The 18284-nt window shown below is 33.3% G+C and overlaps 1 protein-coding gene across 1 annotated transcript in view; it reads right to left on the minus strand.

Moving 5' to 3' along the window:
• Positions 1–16748, minus strand: part of TENT2 (terminal nucleotidyltransferase 2) — a gene marked incomplete at its 5' end in the record, with an annotated part of 33785 nt that extends 17037 nt beyond the window's left edge. Inside the window, 10 exon segments of the mRNA XM_084233404.1 lie at positions 1251–1379; positions 1752–1828; positions 3402–3471; positions 4293–4313; positions 4316–4433; positions 5856–5947; positions 6033–6147; positions 13834–14071; positions 16204–16293; positions 16612–16748. Of these exon segments, the coding sequence (XP_084089530.1) occupies positions 1251–1379; positions 1752–1828; positions 3402–3471; positions 4293–4313; positions 4316–4433; positions 5856–5947; positions 6033–6147; positions 13834–14071; positions 16204–16293; positions 16612–16748 (1087 nt within the window).
• Positions 16749–18284: the final 1536 nt, after the last annotated feature.

Here is an 18284-nt window from a genome sequence, read left to right on the forward strand (position 1 = left end):
TCAATTATTAAAAAAACTAAACTGCAACCCACAAGACAGAACTAACTAAAAAAGCATCAAAAGTAATATGTCTTAGACTGAATTGCAAAAGTGGACAAAAAATTATTATTGCTACATAGAGCATAAAACAACCAAAGTCATGCTTCAAATACTTTTAGGGGGAAAAACAGTAACACTAGTGTCAACAATAAAAACACATGCATCATAATTAGCTTGAATTTTTTTTAACAACAAAGAGGAAGATTATCCAACCTCATGATTGGTTCATGAAACTCTAGCCCAATTTTGTAAGTCTCTCACTAACTCAAATTCTATCTTTCAAATAAAAATATACTCTTACTTAATCTGTTACAAAATATCTGCAAACAAGTAACATATAAACAAATTCTACCTTTCAACAATAACCCAATAGATTATTTGTATACATAGGGATACCTTTCAATATTTGTATACATACGAATATATACACAAAAAGTTACTATTTTTTAAATAAAACTGGCATGTTTTATTTGACTTAGTGTTTCATGTATTTTTCTTATTAAATATACTAAAACAAGATTTTTAGTCGCTGTGTAAATTTCATATTAGAATAATCATAATTAATTTAACCATTCCCCTATTCCTAAAAACTTATTTCTAGTCTTCTGTTATTTCAACAATCATGAAAAACAGCTTTAATATATAAACCATATTAGAATAAATTCCAAGAGAGAAATAACTAAGTCAAAGGGTATGAACATAAATATTACAACACTGCTCTTTAAACTGTAGAAACATGATTAACTCAGAGTAAATCAGACTCTGCATCTTGGTAAATATTGACTTCTATTACATTAACATTGAGTCTTTCACCCAATCTCCATGCCAGCTCACAGGAAAAAAAGCTTTGACCAACAAGAAAATCATTTAATCCCTGTCTCAAATGAAAAATAAGATCAAGGAAATAGTTATTGAGCTTATTTTTATAGACTTGCTGAACATTCATCTATCAGGCTCAATGAGTCCACAATAGAATGTAAAAGTTCTTTGAGTATAAAGTGAATATAGAAAACTGAGAAAAAATAAAAACACAGTGAAACTTCTTTATAATGCTTGCAGGGAACACCACTTTTCAAAGCAACAAAACAGGAAATACAATTTTATGGGCCTTAGAATGTTTTAACACAATGATATCTGAAGATAGGGAAGACACCATAATGAAGTTTAACTGTATTTCTGTTTTAAAAATGGGGAAAATTTATAGTACTTACTTTGTAAATAGTGCAAAACCATCAATACAAGACTATAGCTGCTTAAAGTACCACGACTGGCATCATTTATCTCATGGTGACTTGCCCACTTCTTAATCACCAGTACTAATGGACGAACTCGATTTTCAACTGAAAGTAAAATTAAAACTTAAAAAAAGGGTAGGACATTACAGTTTCTTTGAAAGTTTATAGCATTTCCCAACTCCATAACAAAGTATTGCCTCCCTATATACTAAACATCAGTTCCACAAAAAATGCATCTTACTTCTGAAACATCTTACTTTTTAAAAAATTACCAATAACTAAAATTTATTCCACTGAACTATAATTATGGTAGTATATGATTTAGTGGAGTAACATAATAATATATTGTAAGTTAAGTAAATGAATATATGTTGTTATAACATTATAAAATGATATCAGCATTTACTACAAACATTTTAAAAAAGGAATGAAGAATAAAAACAAAAGCTGATAATTATTGGGAAATAAAAAACTTACGATATGCATAAGTTCTGAGAAGGAATGTGTTTCTTATTCCAACAATATTGTTGACATTCAAGTCAAACTCCACACAACTATTAAGAAAAAAAACTTTAGCTCAATACAAACTCCCTCAGAACTAAATTAATATCCATCAACATTTACTTAGTGATATAAAGTAACATGGGCCCAAAGGCCAAACATCTTAAAATGAGGCACTAAAGAAATAAAATCAATATATAATCTCAGTATGCATTTTGATATGATTAGTGTGCATTAAAAATAAAAAAGAGGATTACTCTTCAAAGATCTGTAATGTACTGGTAAGGCTCCAATTATCCTTAACAAAAGAAATTTTAAAATTTTGGAATCCTTTCCAAGCAAACAAAATTATGTGAACAAAAACATCTCTGGGCAGATTATCCCAGTTAAGTATGTACTCTCAGCTAATATGGAACTATGGCAGTATTTGCTTGAAAACAGAAGGAAAAGAAAGTCAAAGTGCAGGCAAAAAGAATGTAAGTTCTGTCTATACATTATATTTCCTCTGAAAAAGTTGTTAGATTATAACATCATTCCAAATTTAGCTACTGACATCTGGGAAGAACTGTTAACAGTCAAAACATAACGGTGGGGATACTTCTTTGAAAAAAAAAAAAAAATACATGCAATTCACAATCTCCAAAATTGGGCAATAATGATGGGATCTGTAAGAAAGGCTAAACCAAAAAGAGCATTACAATATATATAAGTAATGGATGAATATACTACTAGTAGTAGTATGAATATACTACTAGAACAATGATGTTTTCTATGAAAAATATTGCTGAAAATTAAAAACTTGAAATTTTATAGCTTTTAATTATAAAACTTTAAATTTACCATGTCATATTGTTTGTTTTGGGAAAGAATTTCTATAACTGTTCAATTATTCATGCACATTGATAAAATGAATAGTGGTATTAATACTTCAGATATCAAATATATCTGGCTTTGGAAATATATGGTAATAGAGTTACATTCTTTAACTGTGTATCTAAAAGTCTAAAAAAAGTTTGCACTACCTCTGTATAACTCAAGAGAAGAAAAAACAGATGAAAACTAATTTATAAAATTTTACCAAAAATATTAATTCAGAGCTTTAAAATATCCATAGTACTTGCTTCAAAGTATACTTTTAGAAATACTAACGTAATCCTTAATATGGAAAGAATTTTATGCACAAACTGCTTATTTTAACAGGGAAGTGGACAACTTAATAATATATTCATTCAATGAAATAAAGGAACTATAACAAAAATCAAAAGATTGAATGGGAGAAAATATTTGCACATCATACATCTGACAAAGGACTGATACTGAAGATCTACAAGGGCATCCCTGAAGGCCTAAGAGTTAAGTCTCAGCGCTATCACGATCAAAGCAGTGGCCTAAGTTCAATACCCAGCAAGGGAGCTAACCCACATACAGTTCAGCAGACCTCTCTTGTAGCACCCAATGCCTCCCTTAGCAGTATTTCAATAAATCCGCCTGTTAGCTTCCCCACTGTCTCTGGTGAATCTTCTCATTCCCTGTACCTTTGTCCTACACCCCACTTCTTCTACATAAAAAATAAATAAATAAAAATGATCTAAAGCAATTGAAAAAAAAAAAGAATTCAAAAATTACCTGACTTTATCTCTGAACTTCACAATTGGCACTTTTGCTCTAATCAGCTGAGGTCGCTCAATGTAGCCAGCTGAAAGATGTAAGATAAAATGAATTATCTATATCTATAAATTTCTCTCAAATTTATAGTATTCCAAAGCACATTTTTAGAAAACAGTATTTCTAAGTTATAACAATTAATAAAATACTGTCTTGGGGGGGGGGGGAAGAAAGACATTATTGAATTCTAAGGCTGGAACTTCCAATACCATTTAGAGGGCTTTATATCAAGAAATGTGTATCAGAAATCTGGTCTGCTATCTAGTAATGTTTAAAGAAGTTCATCAGCATTACAACTGTGAAAAATACCTAGGCAAGCAGAAGAAGAATAATAATTAAATTCTGGTACAGCACGTGGCATCTTATTATGGCAGCCACAGAAATCTTATCTACACAGTTTTAGATTGTGGAAATGCTTGCAACATGATACATGATGCAGCGATACATTCAAATTAGTATGATCTCTAAGAACTACACATATATATCTTTATTCTATCAAACTTAAAAAAAAAAATTCCTAAGTTTAAAACAATACACACACATTCACTGCAGAGAATTAGGAAAACACAAAAATGTATAAAAGAAATTTTAAGTTTTTCCCCAAATAAGCAATTTTCTAATGTTTTAAAATTAACGAAAAATGTAACTCCAGATTTGTTCAAGGGCAGTAACTTGCTTCTTGACTTTGTATTTTCCACCTGACACATATAATAGCATGTCGTTAAAAAACAGATGAAATTCTCTCGCTCACATTAATAAGACTGTATAGTCTTTTTGGTTTTTCAGAGATATTTTGCATTATAACTATTAATAATCCATATTATCCTGACGCAGAAAATAAGTAATTCTTACCAAAAAGTAAAGTGAGAGATATTTAAATAAAGAGTTATCAGATGACATAAGAACTTGAGGCATGTCAGACTTACAAAGTCTTGTACAGAAGTGTTTATGGACTAAGGTGAGTATATGCCGTGCTTCAGTCTTCTGGTTTACCTGAAAAAAACACTGAAAAGTTAAAAATAAAGTGTTTTTTCATTATTTTCCTAAACTTAGTGTTTTATTTTCTTAAAGTACCTCAAACAAAAAGAAAACACAATAATCTGTTTTTGAGTCATTCTTCAATATACACAAAATTACAACAGAAAATATCAACCTTTATGCTATCTTTCACACCAGCATTTCTTCCTCTCTTTTTTTACATTAATATTTCTAAATCAATTCCTGATTTAAAATTTAAAAAAGAATTTTAAAAGACATATTGAAACAGCCATGACATTTTCCCCTTTAGTATAAATGTACAAAAATCAATCTTCTCTAAGAAAAATAAACAGAATTTTAACTTTCTATAACATGTTTTATTTCCCTACCTAGACTATGAGTTGTTTAAAGACAACTCATATTTTTGAGTAAGTTGTGATGACATGATACTTACATGTGAATTAGACTGAAGGATTATTAGGACATGCCTGAGTATAGTTCAATTGCATGAGAAAAACTTTTAATTAAAACTTACACCATAATGTTTATTATTTCTGAAGTTTTGGGTTTCATTTCTTAACTTTTCCTTTAACATGATTCCAAAGTCTAGAAAAATATGTTTCTTTCTTGGAATAAATCACTGACTTAACAGTGACTAGACAATTTTGTTAGTGGAATTATAGGAATAACAAAAATACATATTTCCATTTCATAGATTTTATTTGTATTTTAAAGAGAAGGAACATAAAAAGGCACATTAAAAGTAAACTAAAATTAGCTAAATCTTTGGTAATTTTTTTAAAACCTCAGCATACTGGAAAATCTGCTTTAGGTCAGCTTAATGAGCGCCAATTATTGTGATATTATGGATACTCGAAAGTATCAGTCAACAGGAAATTCAAATAAACAATACTAAACAACAAAACTTGATTTGCTAAGTAAAATTAGAAAAAAAAATCAGAGAAAACTATATTAAATATTACTTTAAAATCTCTTTTGCTCTTCCCAAATATATGAACTCCAAATAGCATTTTCAAGGGGAGAAAAGCATGACAGAAAATAAAATCACTGAGAATTCAAATGGAAAGGAAATACATCAAAAAGATAATGCTGAAACATACCGTTTTTTTTTCTGTATCCCAGTAACATAGCCAACCCAATGACGTTTCAAAGTAGAGGCAAAGTTCCTAAAAGCCATAGTACTTTAACAGTTTAAAAACTTAAAAGGACATAGTACTTTAATAAGTGAAAAAAATAAAATAAAAAGAATGCTAGAATTCCTGTTATGTTTATTGTGCACAGACCATAAAAGAAAAAGAACTTCCTGACTTTACTTAAATTATTATAAACTGAATCCAGAAAAGTAACTGAAACAAAATATGAGAAAATCGTAAATGAATTAACACGAGAAACATGCTTGGAATAAATGTTACTTACTGGTTCCTCTTTAACAACTAGGCATAAATCACCATCACTGGTCCGGGTACCAAATCCATTTAAAGAAGATCCAACCAAAAAAAGTCTGCTTTCTAAAGAAACAACAGAAGTGTAAGGCATAAACATTTAAAAGAGGAATGCACATACAAAACGAGCATGTAAAATAGGGAAACCTACGTGGAAATAACAGCTGAATTTCTCTCTGCAGCTGTGTTCGACACAGTTCTTTCTTCTTTAAATCGCTTAGTTGCTGCTGACATGCTTCAAATAATTCCAGTATCTGTTGACTCAACTTGAATTCACCATATAAAAAGCAAAAACTTTGTTCAGAAATGTAAAAGTAATTATCATACCAAAAAAGTATAAAACAATACTAGAGACAGTATTTTTAAAATCTGTATTATCTTATTCATACTTTACAATATCGAATGGTTACTTAGTAATTGAAATAGTTACTTTTACAAAGTATCACCAAGTCACAGAAAATTAGTCACAGATAATTCGTAATGAGTATAGTCCCTGGGTCAGTAAACTACAACCTTCAATTGCTGCCTGTTTCTGTATGATACATGATTGAAAAGTTTTATACACATTTCATTTTGATGTGAAACAGCAACCAAAATTGGGAGGGAATTTCACAGGCTACAACTCAGGTAAATACAAGAAGATCACAGAAGGATCAGAATCTCAAAACAAATGAACACTCTTCAAAGACAACACCATCCAGTATCTGCCAGCAACAGTATACAGCCTTTACAAGAAAAGGAAATAAAGTCTAAAACTAGAAGGATTCTGACTCCTGGGGGACATCTGGCAATGTCTGAAAACATTTTTTCATAAAATACCTAAAAAACCTCACTGAAACCTCATTTCAACTCAAAATTCAAGATACCATATCAATTTGTATGTCTTTAAACTAGCCAGAATTTCCAAAGAAAAGTTTTATTAGATGGAATTCAAGCGCTTGGATAACTCTAATTCTACTCTACGCCTCTCTTTTGTCCAGGGATCAATGTATTTACCTAAAAGTTAGAATAATCAAAATAGGGGAAGGAAGAGCACAAGGGACTATGGTGACGCTGCACGGGGGTATTGGTGATGGGAATTACATGGGGCCTACACCTGACAGGAGAAAGCAAACACTCAACAAAAATTAATGATGTAAAATATATATAAGTAAATTTTTTTTAAAGATTTATTTATTTATATAAGCACTAGGTACAGTCAGAAGAGCAGGAGGGTGAGAGAATTCACCAGAGCCAGAGCCGGGAGCAAAACAGGCAGACTGATAAAGTACACTGCTAAGGGGAGCAGCAGGCGTGGCAGGAGAGGTCTGCGAGCCATGTGGGACTCTCATGGCTCTCGCCGGTGGCCGGGGATTGAACCAGCGCTGCAGAGGCTGCGGGCAGCTTCGCAGCCCAGCGCTCAACCATTGCGCCACTGGGGAGGCCCTAAATAACTTTTTAAAAATAAATACTAGAGTGAAATAAAAGTTAAAATTCAGAAAGGGAACTCAGATTTTTTGACTTAGATTTCTTTCTATTAATATAGCAACTTGAAAAACAGGCAAAAGATTTTTAAATGAAGAAAATAAATTCAGAGAGTAATCATTTAAAAGAAATTCAGTTCCTTACATTTCAAAGCACAGAATATGAATTTTCAAAATAGTTAAAAACTTCTAACAAAATCTTTCCCACAAGCTAAACAATCAGCTGATGGATTATATAATAATCACAATAATACATAATAATGTTATTAACAATCTTAATTGAACTCGAGCAATACTGTTTCAAGCATTCTCTATGCTGCTTCTTAAGTGTGGTTGATTTCGTGCACTCAGTAAACACTATTTCAAACATCTTCACTATTCTCAAAACTCAAATATCCCACCTTGTCCTCTCCATTTCAATAGATAATTGCATAATAATTCAGAGAGAAAACAGGACATCACTCAACTATGGGACCTCCATTAACTTCTTCCTACCACATCTATAAACGTTTTCATATCTATACCTAATCTATCCTATCCTCAATTTCAAAAAGTTTTCCTCTTAAAGTCAATTACTATGCCTACATGCAAGACTTATGTCCATTCCACCTTCTAAGAAACGTTGTATGACTGTTTTTTTCTTTCCAGAGTAGACAATTTCCTCTCTCTATTCAATCTTTCCCATAAACACTTATATGTGGCTAAAATTTCTCCCACCTTAAAAATCAAACCCCCTTATTTCAATTTCCCTCCTTTATCTCATCCCCATTATAGTCAAACTTCAGAAAGCAATTGTTTATATTCTTAAATTTCCCTTTCTGTTTCCTCATTCTTTCCTCAATCTATTTCAGTCTTAGATCCAAACCCTCTTCTCTTAATAATATCTACACAACTGACTTCAATTATCATGTATGTGCTAATAATTATTAAATGTACATTTATGGTCAATAGGTGTGAATTCCACATCTATTCATATTAAGATATAATTTAGTATTTCAAACGCATGTTAAAGGCAACATAGCCAAAAGAACTCACAAGGCCCCAGCTCAACCTCAAATTCCTATTAAACACACACACATACACACACCCCCACCCTTGCTTTTCTTCCATTTTGTTCATAGTGATACCATTATGCATCTAGGTGTAGAAGCCCAAAACTTGGGAGTAATCCCCATTATCTTCTCTATTTAATCCAATGGTTCTCAACTGGGGGCAATTTTGGCCCCCAAGGGACATTTGGCAACCTCTGTAGAAATTTTTAGTTGTCTTAACTGCAGCAGTGCCAAAATGTAGACAAACTATCCATTCCACTTCCCAAACAAAACTTAAATCCAACAATTTCTCTTTATCTTAACTACTAGCACTTCCTAATTTAAGGTACCATTGCTTTTCACCTAGAATACTACAATAATTTCCCCACATTCATGTTTGTTCAACTTCACACAATGCAGTCAGAATAATTTTAATTCACCTCTCCTTCCTGCTAAAGAAAGCCCTGAATAACTTACCACTGTTTTTAAGCTGAAGACCAAAATGACATGCAAGTTCTTACAGTGAGCTTCCCTTTTCCACACCCTTCTTAACTCATTTAACTCTCCCCATAATCAACCAATCTCTAGCCACCATGGTTTCCTTGAAGTTGTTTGCATACTCCATGCTCCTTTCTACATTAGAACTTTCAAATATGCTGTTTCTTCTCTCTAAAGCATTCTATCCACCCCCACTATGCTTTCACTAGTTAACTCCTACTCACCCTTTAGCTCTCAGCTCAAACATTACAATGCAAATATTTGCTGAATACTAAATAAATACAAAATCAAACCTACTCCAGGAGTTTCAGTTGTCATTCTTATTCAGATGACTTCAGGATTCATGTATCTCACCCTGACCTCATTTCTGCAATATATACTGTAAGTTCTGCTAAAAAATGTCTTATAGATCTAAGACAATTAAAATAAGTGTCTATGTCCATGGTTTCAACAAAGCATAAGCCCATACAGCTCTCTACTGGTGCAAGCCCTCTCCTTTTGTGTCTACCTTAAGAGCAGCCTCACTGACTCAGGGCTCAACTTTTAACTACTTTGTATAAGTGCGCACCTCAAGCCAGCATTTCCACTCTACTTTATGTATTTTTATTAGTCCCTACAGCAGTAACCAATCATAATAAGCTGCCTACCTGCTCTGTCTAAGTTATTTCCCAAATTATAAATTAATATTCTTGTTAGTGTTCTGGTTACAAAATTTTCAGGTCTTAAGTAGTAGGCAACAGTCCTGTTTTGCCACAGCCTTAATGTATAATTTGCAAAACATGATGTTTCTCAAGAGCACAAATGTTAAAGCAGAATTTTGCATAGTTGCAAATATCTCAATGAAATTTACAACCAAGATCTAGGTGAAAGACTCTCAATAAATATTAACTATTAATGTCACAGACTACTCTGGCATTATGGTCCGTTCTAACACTATCACCTTGCTATCCTTGATTTTAAGCATTTAGAATTTCTCCCTTTTTGTATTATTAGAGACCAAGATCAAATCTTAGTTATCATTTACTTACTGTAACTTTGAGTTATTCAGTTCTCTGAGCCTCAGTAAAATTAGGATACCTATGTCATGGGGTTACTGGTGTTATATATATGACATAACACACATACAATGCCTAGGAGAGAAATCCATAAATATTAGTTCTCAAGTGTTCAGTTACAGAATGAACCTATACAAAATTCATTGCATAAATTTCAGGAGAATCTCTGTCTATGCTACTAAACAAAGAAAAAAGTTATTGATATGGACTACTAGATAATTTACCAGTGTAAATTATGTGACTTCACTAATGTGAATTATGTGGTCAAATTTACTAAAACTCAACATGCATCTTAGTTCATGTGCAGAAATAATAGTTGTAATAATCAACTATTTTATATACGTAACATATACGTATGTATACATAAATCCATGCAAAAATAGAGATTTCAATACCTATTCATAATATATACTATGGGTCTATCTACATACCTATATTCAAAGCCCAAAGAGTAAAAGATTCCTACATATTCATTCAAATGAATTGGTTTGATTTGATTTATACCACAGACTTTCACATTATAGCATTACAAAAGCATCTTTCAAATGTGAAAACAGGGGGCCCCTGGTGGTACAGGGGTTAAAGTCTAAGCACTGTCATGCTATCACCAGCCACTGGGGCCTGAGTTCAATCCCTGGCTTATCCACATGGTGCAGCAAGCCTCTTCTGTCTCAGCCCGCTGCTCCCCTCAGCAGTGTATTTCAGTTGATCCACCTGTTCTGCTCCCCTCTCTGTCTCTGGTGAATCCTCTCACCCCACCCCCTACATCTCTGACCTACACCCAGTTCTTGTATGCATAAACAAAAAAAAAAAATCTAAAAAAAATTTAAATGTAAAAACAAAGAAAGAAGGAAAGGTGGAGTGTCAGATAAATGGTACAAATCATCCCAAGTTAGTCATTTCCCCTTTCACTTTGTTTTTTCCTCCTGCCCATTGGTTTTACCTTTTATAATTTTAAGAAAGAATGACAGAATCTTTTCCAAAGCTAGGACAACTTAACAAATAGTGAAAAGAATTAGGATGTACACCCACTTCACAACACAAACAAAAATTAAAATGAGCCAAAGAACTAAATCTTAGAGTTAACTATAAAACCCTTTGAATAACACATAGGAATTAATATCTATAACCTTGGATTAGGGCCTCCCCGGTGGCGCAGCGGTTGAGCTCTGGGTTGCGAAACTGCGCACGGCCTCTGCGGCGCCGGTTCGATCCCCGGCTGCTCCCCGGCCACCAGAGGAGGGTCCCACATGGCGTGCAGACCTCTCCTGCCGCCCGCTGCTCCCCTCAGCAGTGTACTTCGGTCCTTCTGCCTGCTCTGCTCCCTGCTCTGGCTCTGGTGAATTCTCTCACCCTCCCGCGCTTCTGACTGTACCCATTGCATGTATAAACAAAAACAAACAAACAAACCAGCAAACAAATAAATAAAGCATGCCTCTATAAAAAAATAAATAAATAAATAAAAATTAAAAAAAAATAAATAAAAAATATAACCTTGGATTAGGCAATGATTTCTTAGATATGACTTCAAAAGCTAAAGCATTCAAAGAAAAATAAAGTGGACTTCATTAAAATAATTTTTTTTTGCTTCAAGGGACACCATCAAGAAAGTAAAAAGACAAACCACAGAAAGAATATATTCGCAAATCATGTGAGTCTAATATCCAGAATCTAGCATCCAGAATATGTAAAAAAAAACTCTTACAATTCAACACTTAAAAAAATGGGCAAAGGATCTCAATAGACAGTTCTCCAAAGATAGTCAAATGGCTAACACACACGAAAAAACGCTGAACCTCTGAACTCATTAGGAAAACACAAATCAAAATCATAAGATACCACTTCATAGCATTAAGGTGGCTAAAGTTAAAAAACAGAAAATAACAAGTATTGGCAGAGATGTGGAGAAACTGGAATACTTACACATTGCTGATAGAAATGTAAAAGGACAGAGCAATTTTAGAAAATACTTTGGCAGTTCCTGAAGAAGTTACTTACATAACTCAGCAATTTAACTCAGAAATTTCATTCCTATGTATGTACATATATACCCAAGAGAAATGAAAACATTATTTCCACACAAAAACTAGTTTGCAGATATTCCTAATAGCCAAAAGCAGAAACAATTCTAAAGTCCATCAACCGAGGAATGCATGGACAAAATATGGTCTTAATCTAGACAATGAATACTATTCAGCTATAAGAAGGAATGAAGAACTGATACTTGATATGGACATGGACAAACCTTGAAAACATGCCAAGAAAAATAAGCAAAACCACAAATTATATGACTCCATTTATATGTCCACAACAGGGAAATCCAGAGATTAAAAAAATAGATAAATGGTTGCCAGGGGCTGAGGAAAGGTGGGGAAAGGGAAGGCCATGTGAAGAAAGGGTTAAAGGATGAGAGCTGCTTTTTTTGGGAGGGGAGTAATGCAAACATACTGTAATCAGTGGTCATAGTAATGGAACTTTGTGGACAGACTACAAAGCACTGAATCATGCACTTTAAAAGAGCAAATTTTGATACAATGACACCTCATTTCAAGAAAAAGAACAGAGGAATAAAAAGCAGCACAACTAATGAAGGAAGCGAGTTTCTTTTTGACACTACATTTTCCGTACAATTACTATATTTCAGGCCTACACTGGTTGCTAGCAACCCAAAAGATGAGGAAAACAAAGTCACTACACCTCTCCTCAGGTTCATTCTCCAAGCCTACAAATATATTTCTCAACAACGAGAGCAGCTTTAAACATGTAAAAACCACAAGTATAATCCATAGACAAGACAAGACAAGAAAATGCAAATATGTACAGTGTAAACTCTTCTAAGTAACATGAATCTCTTTTTTAGGTTTCACTAAATATGGAGGAGGGGAGAAAAGACATGCTTCTAATACTGGTGTTAAATAACTTATTGTTCCTCAATGCCCATAATGTAATTATCCAAGAATTACGATTTGCATAACTTCATTTATTTAAAATGTTATTTACAAATAAATGTTTTTCATCAAACTTCCTTGATCATATTGCTGGAATCTTATAGTAGGAAAAAATTAGGATGGGAGATCTCACAAGGACAAACACCAGAGGTGGGGCTAGGGACAATTAATAAATCTTAACTAAACAATCTATGGAAGGTTCCAGGAATCTAAGGAGGGGTCAGAAAAGATTATCAGCCAGAGATGGGGGCAGAGAGGATTACTAATCTTAGATAACCAACCCAACCTGACCCCAAGGTGATAATTCCCACAATAATTCCATCAAAGAACATTATGAAAGAACACCCATTGCCCTGGCAAAATATAGTTCTTGTTCTTTGAGACTGCCTGCCTGTGTCTACACAGCTGTCTCTCCTTCCTTGTTCTCCTTTCCTCTTTGTCATGTGCTGACGAATTCTGCTGCATTACTTCTCAGAGGGACCCAAGAACCCCACGCGACACACCCTTCACCTGAACTCCATTAGTTCACTTTAAACATATTACTTCCTCCTTGATTCCTGGATTCCCCCTTTGACATTCAAAAAATATATATTATGACAAATACAAAAGGCCCAAAAGGAAATACTTTTTAACACTTAATACACCAATCATATGAAACTTTTTTCCCCATAATAAAAATAATTGGGTTCTTTAAGCTAAGAAATCAAATATTTGGGGCTTTAATCCCATACATTTATGAATCAGACACAATCTGCTTTTCTGATACTAAAGCTGTCCTTGCATTAAAAAACTGTCAAAAAACAAAGTATAGACAAAAATCAAATTAGAAAACTGTTGAATAGTATTTTAAGCAGCAAAAAAAGGTAAATTCTACTTAATCTAAGACATACATTTTTGAGACTTTTAATACATTATATATTTTTCAAAAGGTAAAGCTAAAATCTACATTATTATTACCTTATCTTTGGCCTCAGGCAGCGTGATTTCTCTAGGCTCTAAAAATGGTATTTCTCGAAAAGGTGGAACACATCTGACAATATCGGGTACATAGTGTGTGTGAAACAATGGTGGCATTGAGTATCTTCTTTCACCTGATAAAGGCACTATGTGGTTAACTATAGTTGGTTCTTGGTGGGGTGAATGAAAACGCTGCCGTTTACCATCTAGAGGAAGGTTTTTTTCATCGCTTAATCTCCTGAAAACAAGCAAGATACCTTAGTAATTAAAGATAAAAATAACTTCCTCATCATCAAAAAACTTAAAATATATAGATGACAATATTGACTCTTTTCAGCAAGGTTACATTATTAGCTCTCTATGATCTTAAAATACTCATTTTTAGCACAAGAGATGGCTTCAACACCTTATGAAAAATGACTAGTAATAATGCATCTTAAAAAAAAAAAAAACCGCTTAGTTTTCTGTATTTGAACTATCCCATTTGAAAAATCCAAACTCAATATAAGGAGTTTAAGTTAACTGTGCTATATGTAAGAAGACTCTATGAGTTTGTGTTCTGGTTCTTCAGTAGGAAAGATCAAATTAGGAAATACCTATTTTTCAATAAGCTACAAAGACACTGGATAACTAAGGAAATTTGAAAAGGTAATGTATTCCAGATACATTAGTATTATATAAGTGTTAAATTTCTTTGGCATGATCAATGTATTTTGGTTGTAAAGGAGAATTATCCTTATTCATGCTATTCCTTTGTGATTAATCCAGTTCATCTCTCCTTTACCCACAAAATAACTAAAACTCAGGCAAATGTGTATTGTGCTGGAAATATAATATTCTTTAAATGAAAATAACTGAGAGCGTAAATACTGAACATCTATTGACTATGCATGACATTTTTAGTTTTAAAAATGTGTAACTACAAACTAATGTAATTTATTTTCATTTGTGAAACACAAACTGACTACGAAGGCTATCTAAAAAATATTTAAAAATCCAAATAAAGTGAATACTTTCAGCATCATTATACAGTTCTCTATAATAATAATCATGTAAAACAACACATAGTATAGTACTTCTAATTATAGGTTATAGAGCCAAAAGGCCTGGTTCAAATACCAGCAATGCCATTTCTACCTGAAAAACTAGCTGCTTAACCTCAATGGGCTTCAGTTTTCTACTCAACAGAAGAGGGATAATGTGAGTAGCGATAAACCTCATGAAGTATTATAAAATTCAACCAAATCATTATTTGTGAAGTCCTTCAAACAATGTCTACTACATAGTAGATCAATAAGTCTTAGGGGTTTTTGGGGATTAATATCTCATTATTTATTACCAGGTTCTAATGTGTTTCTCATAGTATAATTGGCTATTACCATAATGAGATGTCTATATAGGCTTTAAATAGCAATATCTTACAAATATTGCCAAATCTTTAATATTAACTATCACCTCTAAAATTCCATTATAATTACTATGTGATATATCACTTTCTTATCATCTAACTGGTTAAAATTAGTTCCTGGCTTCTATATAGAAAGCCTTTGTGTCATATATAAATTTTTCACTATATTTATCATGGACCCTTACTAGTATAAGCTTTAGATAAAATGGTGCAAACTTTACCAGAAAGTTGTTACTTATGGATTGAATTGTGTCCTCTACAAGCCAAGGAGGGAGAATTCAAAAGAAATCCAACCTACCAACACTTTCATCTTTGAATTCTAGCCTGTAGAATTGTGAGAAAATAAATTTCTATTGTTTAAGCTACCCAGTCTGCTGTACTTTGTTATGATAGTCCAAGCAAACAAATACAAAAATTCATCTGATTTAATTTAAAATCTCAGTTAAAAATGGGTTTCTGAAGAAATAGAGCTTCAGGGTCTCCCTGGTGGCGTAAGGGGTTGAGCATTGTACTATGAAGCAAACTGCAGCCTCTGTAGCATAAGTTCGATCCCCGGCCGGCCAGGGAGCAACCCACATGGCGCAGCAGACCTCTCCTGTCTTGCCCACTGCTCCCCTCAGCAGTGTATTTCAGTCTGCCTGTTCTGTTCCCCGCTCAGTCTCTGGTGAATCCTCTCACCTCCCGCAATTTTGGCCTGTACCACAGCTCTTGTATGCATAAATAAATAAATCTTAAAAAAAAAAAAAAAAAAGCTTCATTTCATCTAAAATTTAAAATGGCAGGAATAAGTCAACAAAATGATTCCTAAAAATTTTTAAACCCTAAGAAAGGACTTAATACACAATGTGTTATGTAGTTAAAATTTATGGCATAATGTCCACACAATTTTAATACAAGGTATATTATTATGAAGTTAATCAGAAATGCAAAATTTTATTTTCAAATAAGTAATAAGTACTTACTTCCTTCCTCGAAATAATGGGGAAGCTGAGGTCTGTATTGGACTGACATTTCCGTACGTCAACTGTTGTAATGACACAGCTCTAGACAAGCTACCAAAAACAGAGAAAGAACATAACTATAAACACTTTCTTTAAAAACAAAACCACACAACTAAAGACAATGAAAAAAAAAGATGAGATAGCTGAGAAGAGGAGCCCCTCCAATTTGTGGTACTGGTACAAGTCTCCTCCCCAGCCCTCAACTCTATTTTTTTTAAAGAAAAACAACAAAGGATAATAAATTCACAGATCAAAATATAACAAGATATAACATACTCTCTACCTTCAAATATTTTGTATAAAAAGGGTTTGTGTCAAGCATAAAATGAAATTTACAACTGATATAGGCCAAAGTATCACCATACTCACTCTGCATTCTGAAAGTTGAACTGTGCATCTATAAGCTGCTGGTGTGAATAAAGAGTTGGTGACAGGGCGAAGAAGTTACTATGTTGTTGATGATTTGGTGTGAAAGGCGGGCGACCCAAAATTGAGTTTGGGAACATGCTCTTGCTCACTAAAAGTGAACATGTATTCTTCTACCTAGAATAGTTTTGAAAGACAAATTACTATAGCTTAAAGATATTAAAAACTCTTTGGTAATCAATAGCTACTATTTAAAACAATAAGTTACCAACTTATGAAATTCATTTGCAAAGTTATTTAAGTGTAAATATACAAAAGTCTTACATTACACTATAGGTAAAAAATTTACTAATAATGAATTTTAAACAAGATTACCCACAATATTATTCCAATAGCAAGATATACACAAGCTTCTAAAGGATTTATCCTAATAAATATCCACTAACACCAACATATCTTTTAGAAATCAAGCTATCACCACATGATAAAAAAGAAACCATCTCATGATAAAAAAGAAACCATCTTAGAGAGAAATTTAATGAAATCCTACAGATTCTTGTATTTATTCTCAACTAACTTATTCAAAGGCATAAGGGACACAGATTCCTAGAATTTAGATCTTACAGATCTGATCAACTAAAGGAAGAAATTTGCATTGCCAAACAACTGTTTATAAAATCCTGAGACACTCCTCAAAAACTAAATAACTTATATAAAGAAGTTCCAATAAAAGGCATCATATTCAACAGTAATGGGGAAAACCTATATGCAAAGCAATCAGAACCATTCACTGATCTAAGCAAGAGACAAAATATTTACTCTTTACAGTGATTGATCCCTAGTATTTACTCTTCACAGTGATTGATTCCTGGCAGCTATAAATTTACAAAGAACTGGGTAACAAATGGAAAACAAGTAGTAAGTAATGGATATAAGGTGAAAACAGGATCCTCAGCCTATTTACCAATGCCAGTAATCAGAAAACTCATCTGTGGAATAACACAGAGTAACCAAATAATACAGTAAACAGAGAAGCTAAAATGTAGTTAAGTTTTCCACCTAGGAAGTTTGCTAGTGTGAAACCTACCACACTACAGAATTGCCCACCAAAGTGCACAGAGCTTTCAACTAGATTTCTAGTATCTTTCACTTAAAATAGACATTCACAGACCACCACTCAGAAAAAAAAAAATCTTAGAAACAATGCCAGGAACAGATGAAAGCTCAAGAAGCTTTCTATAATTAATTAAAAAATATTGCATATATAAAACAAAAATATGCTGCTTACAAAGCAAATTCTTGGAAATTATGAAACAGAAAGCAAAAATATCCAGCAGAAAATTAAAAGATAACATTGAGGAAATCTCTTACAAATAACAAAAAGGGGCCTCCTTGGTGGTGCAAGGGGTTAAGCACCACAGTAGGAAGCAATCTGAAGCCTCTGCAGCATGACTTCGATCCCTGGCCCGCCAGGGAACAATCCACATGGTGAAGCAGATCTCTCCTGTCTTGCCCACTGCTCCCCTCAGCCATGTATTTCAGTTAGTCTGCCTATTCTGTTCCCCACTCTGTCTCTGGTGAATACATACACACACACACACACACACACACACACACACGCACACACGCCCCGGCATCTCTGGCCTCTGCTCCAGCTTTTGTATGCATAAACAAAT

The sequence above is a fragment of the Talpa europaea genome, assembly GCF_964194135.1.
Source record: "Talpa europaea genome assembly, chromosome: 5".
NCBI classification, from domain to species: Eukaryota; Metazoa; Chordata; class Mammalia; order Eulipotyphla; family Talpidae; genus Talpa; species Talpa europaea.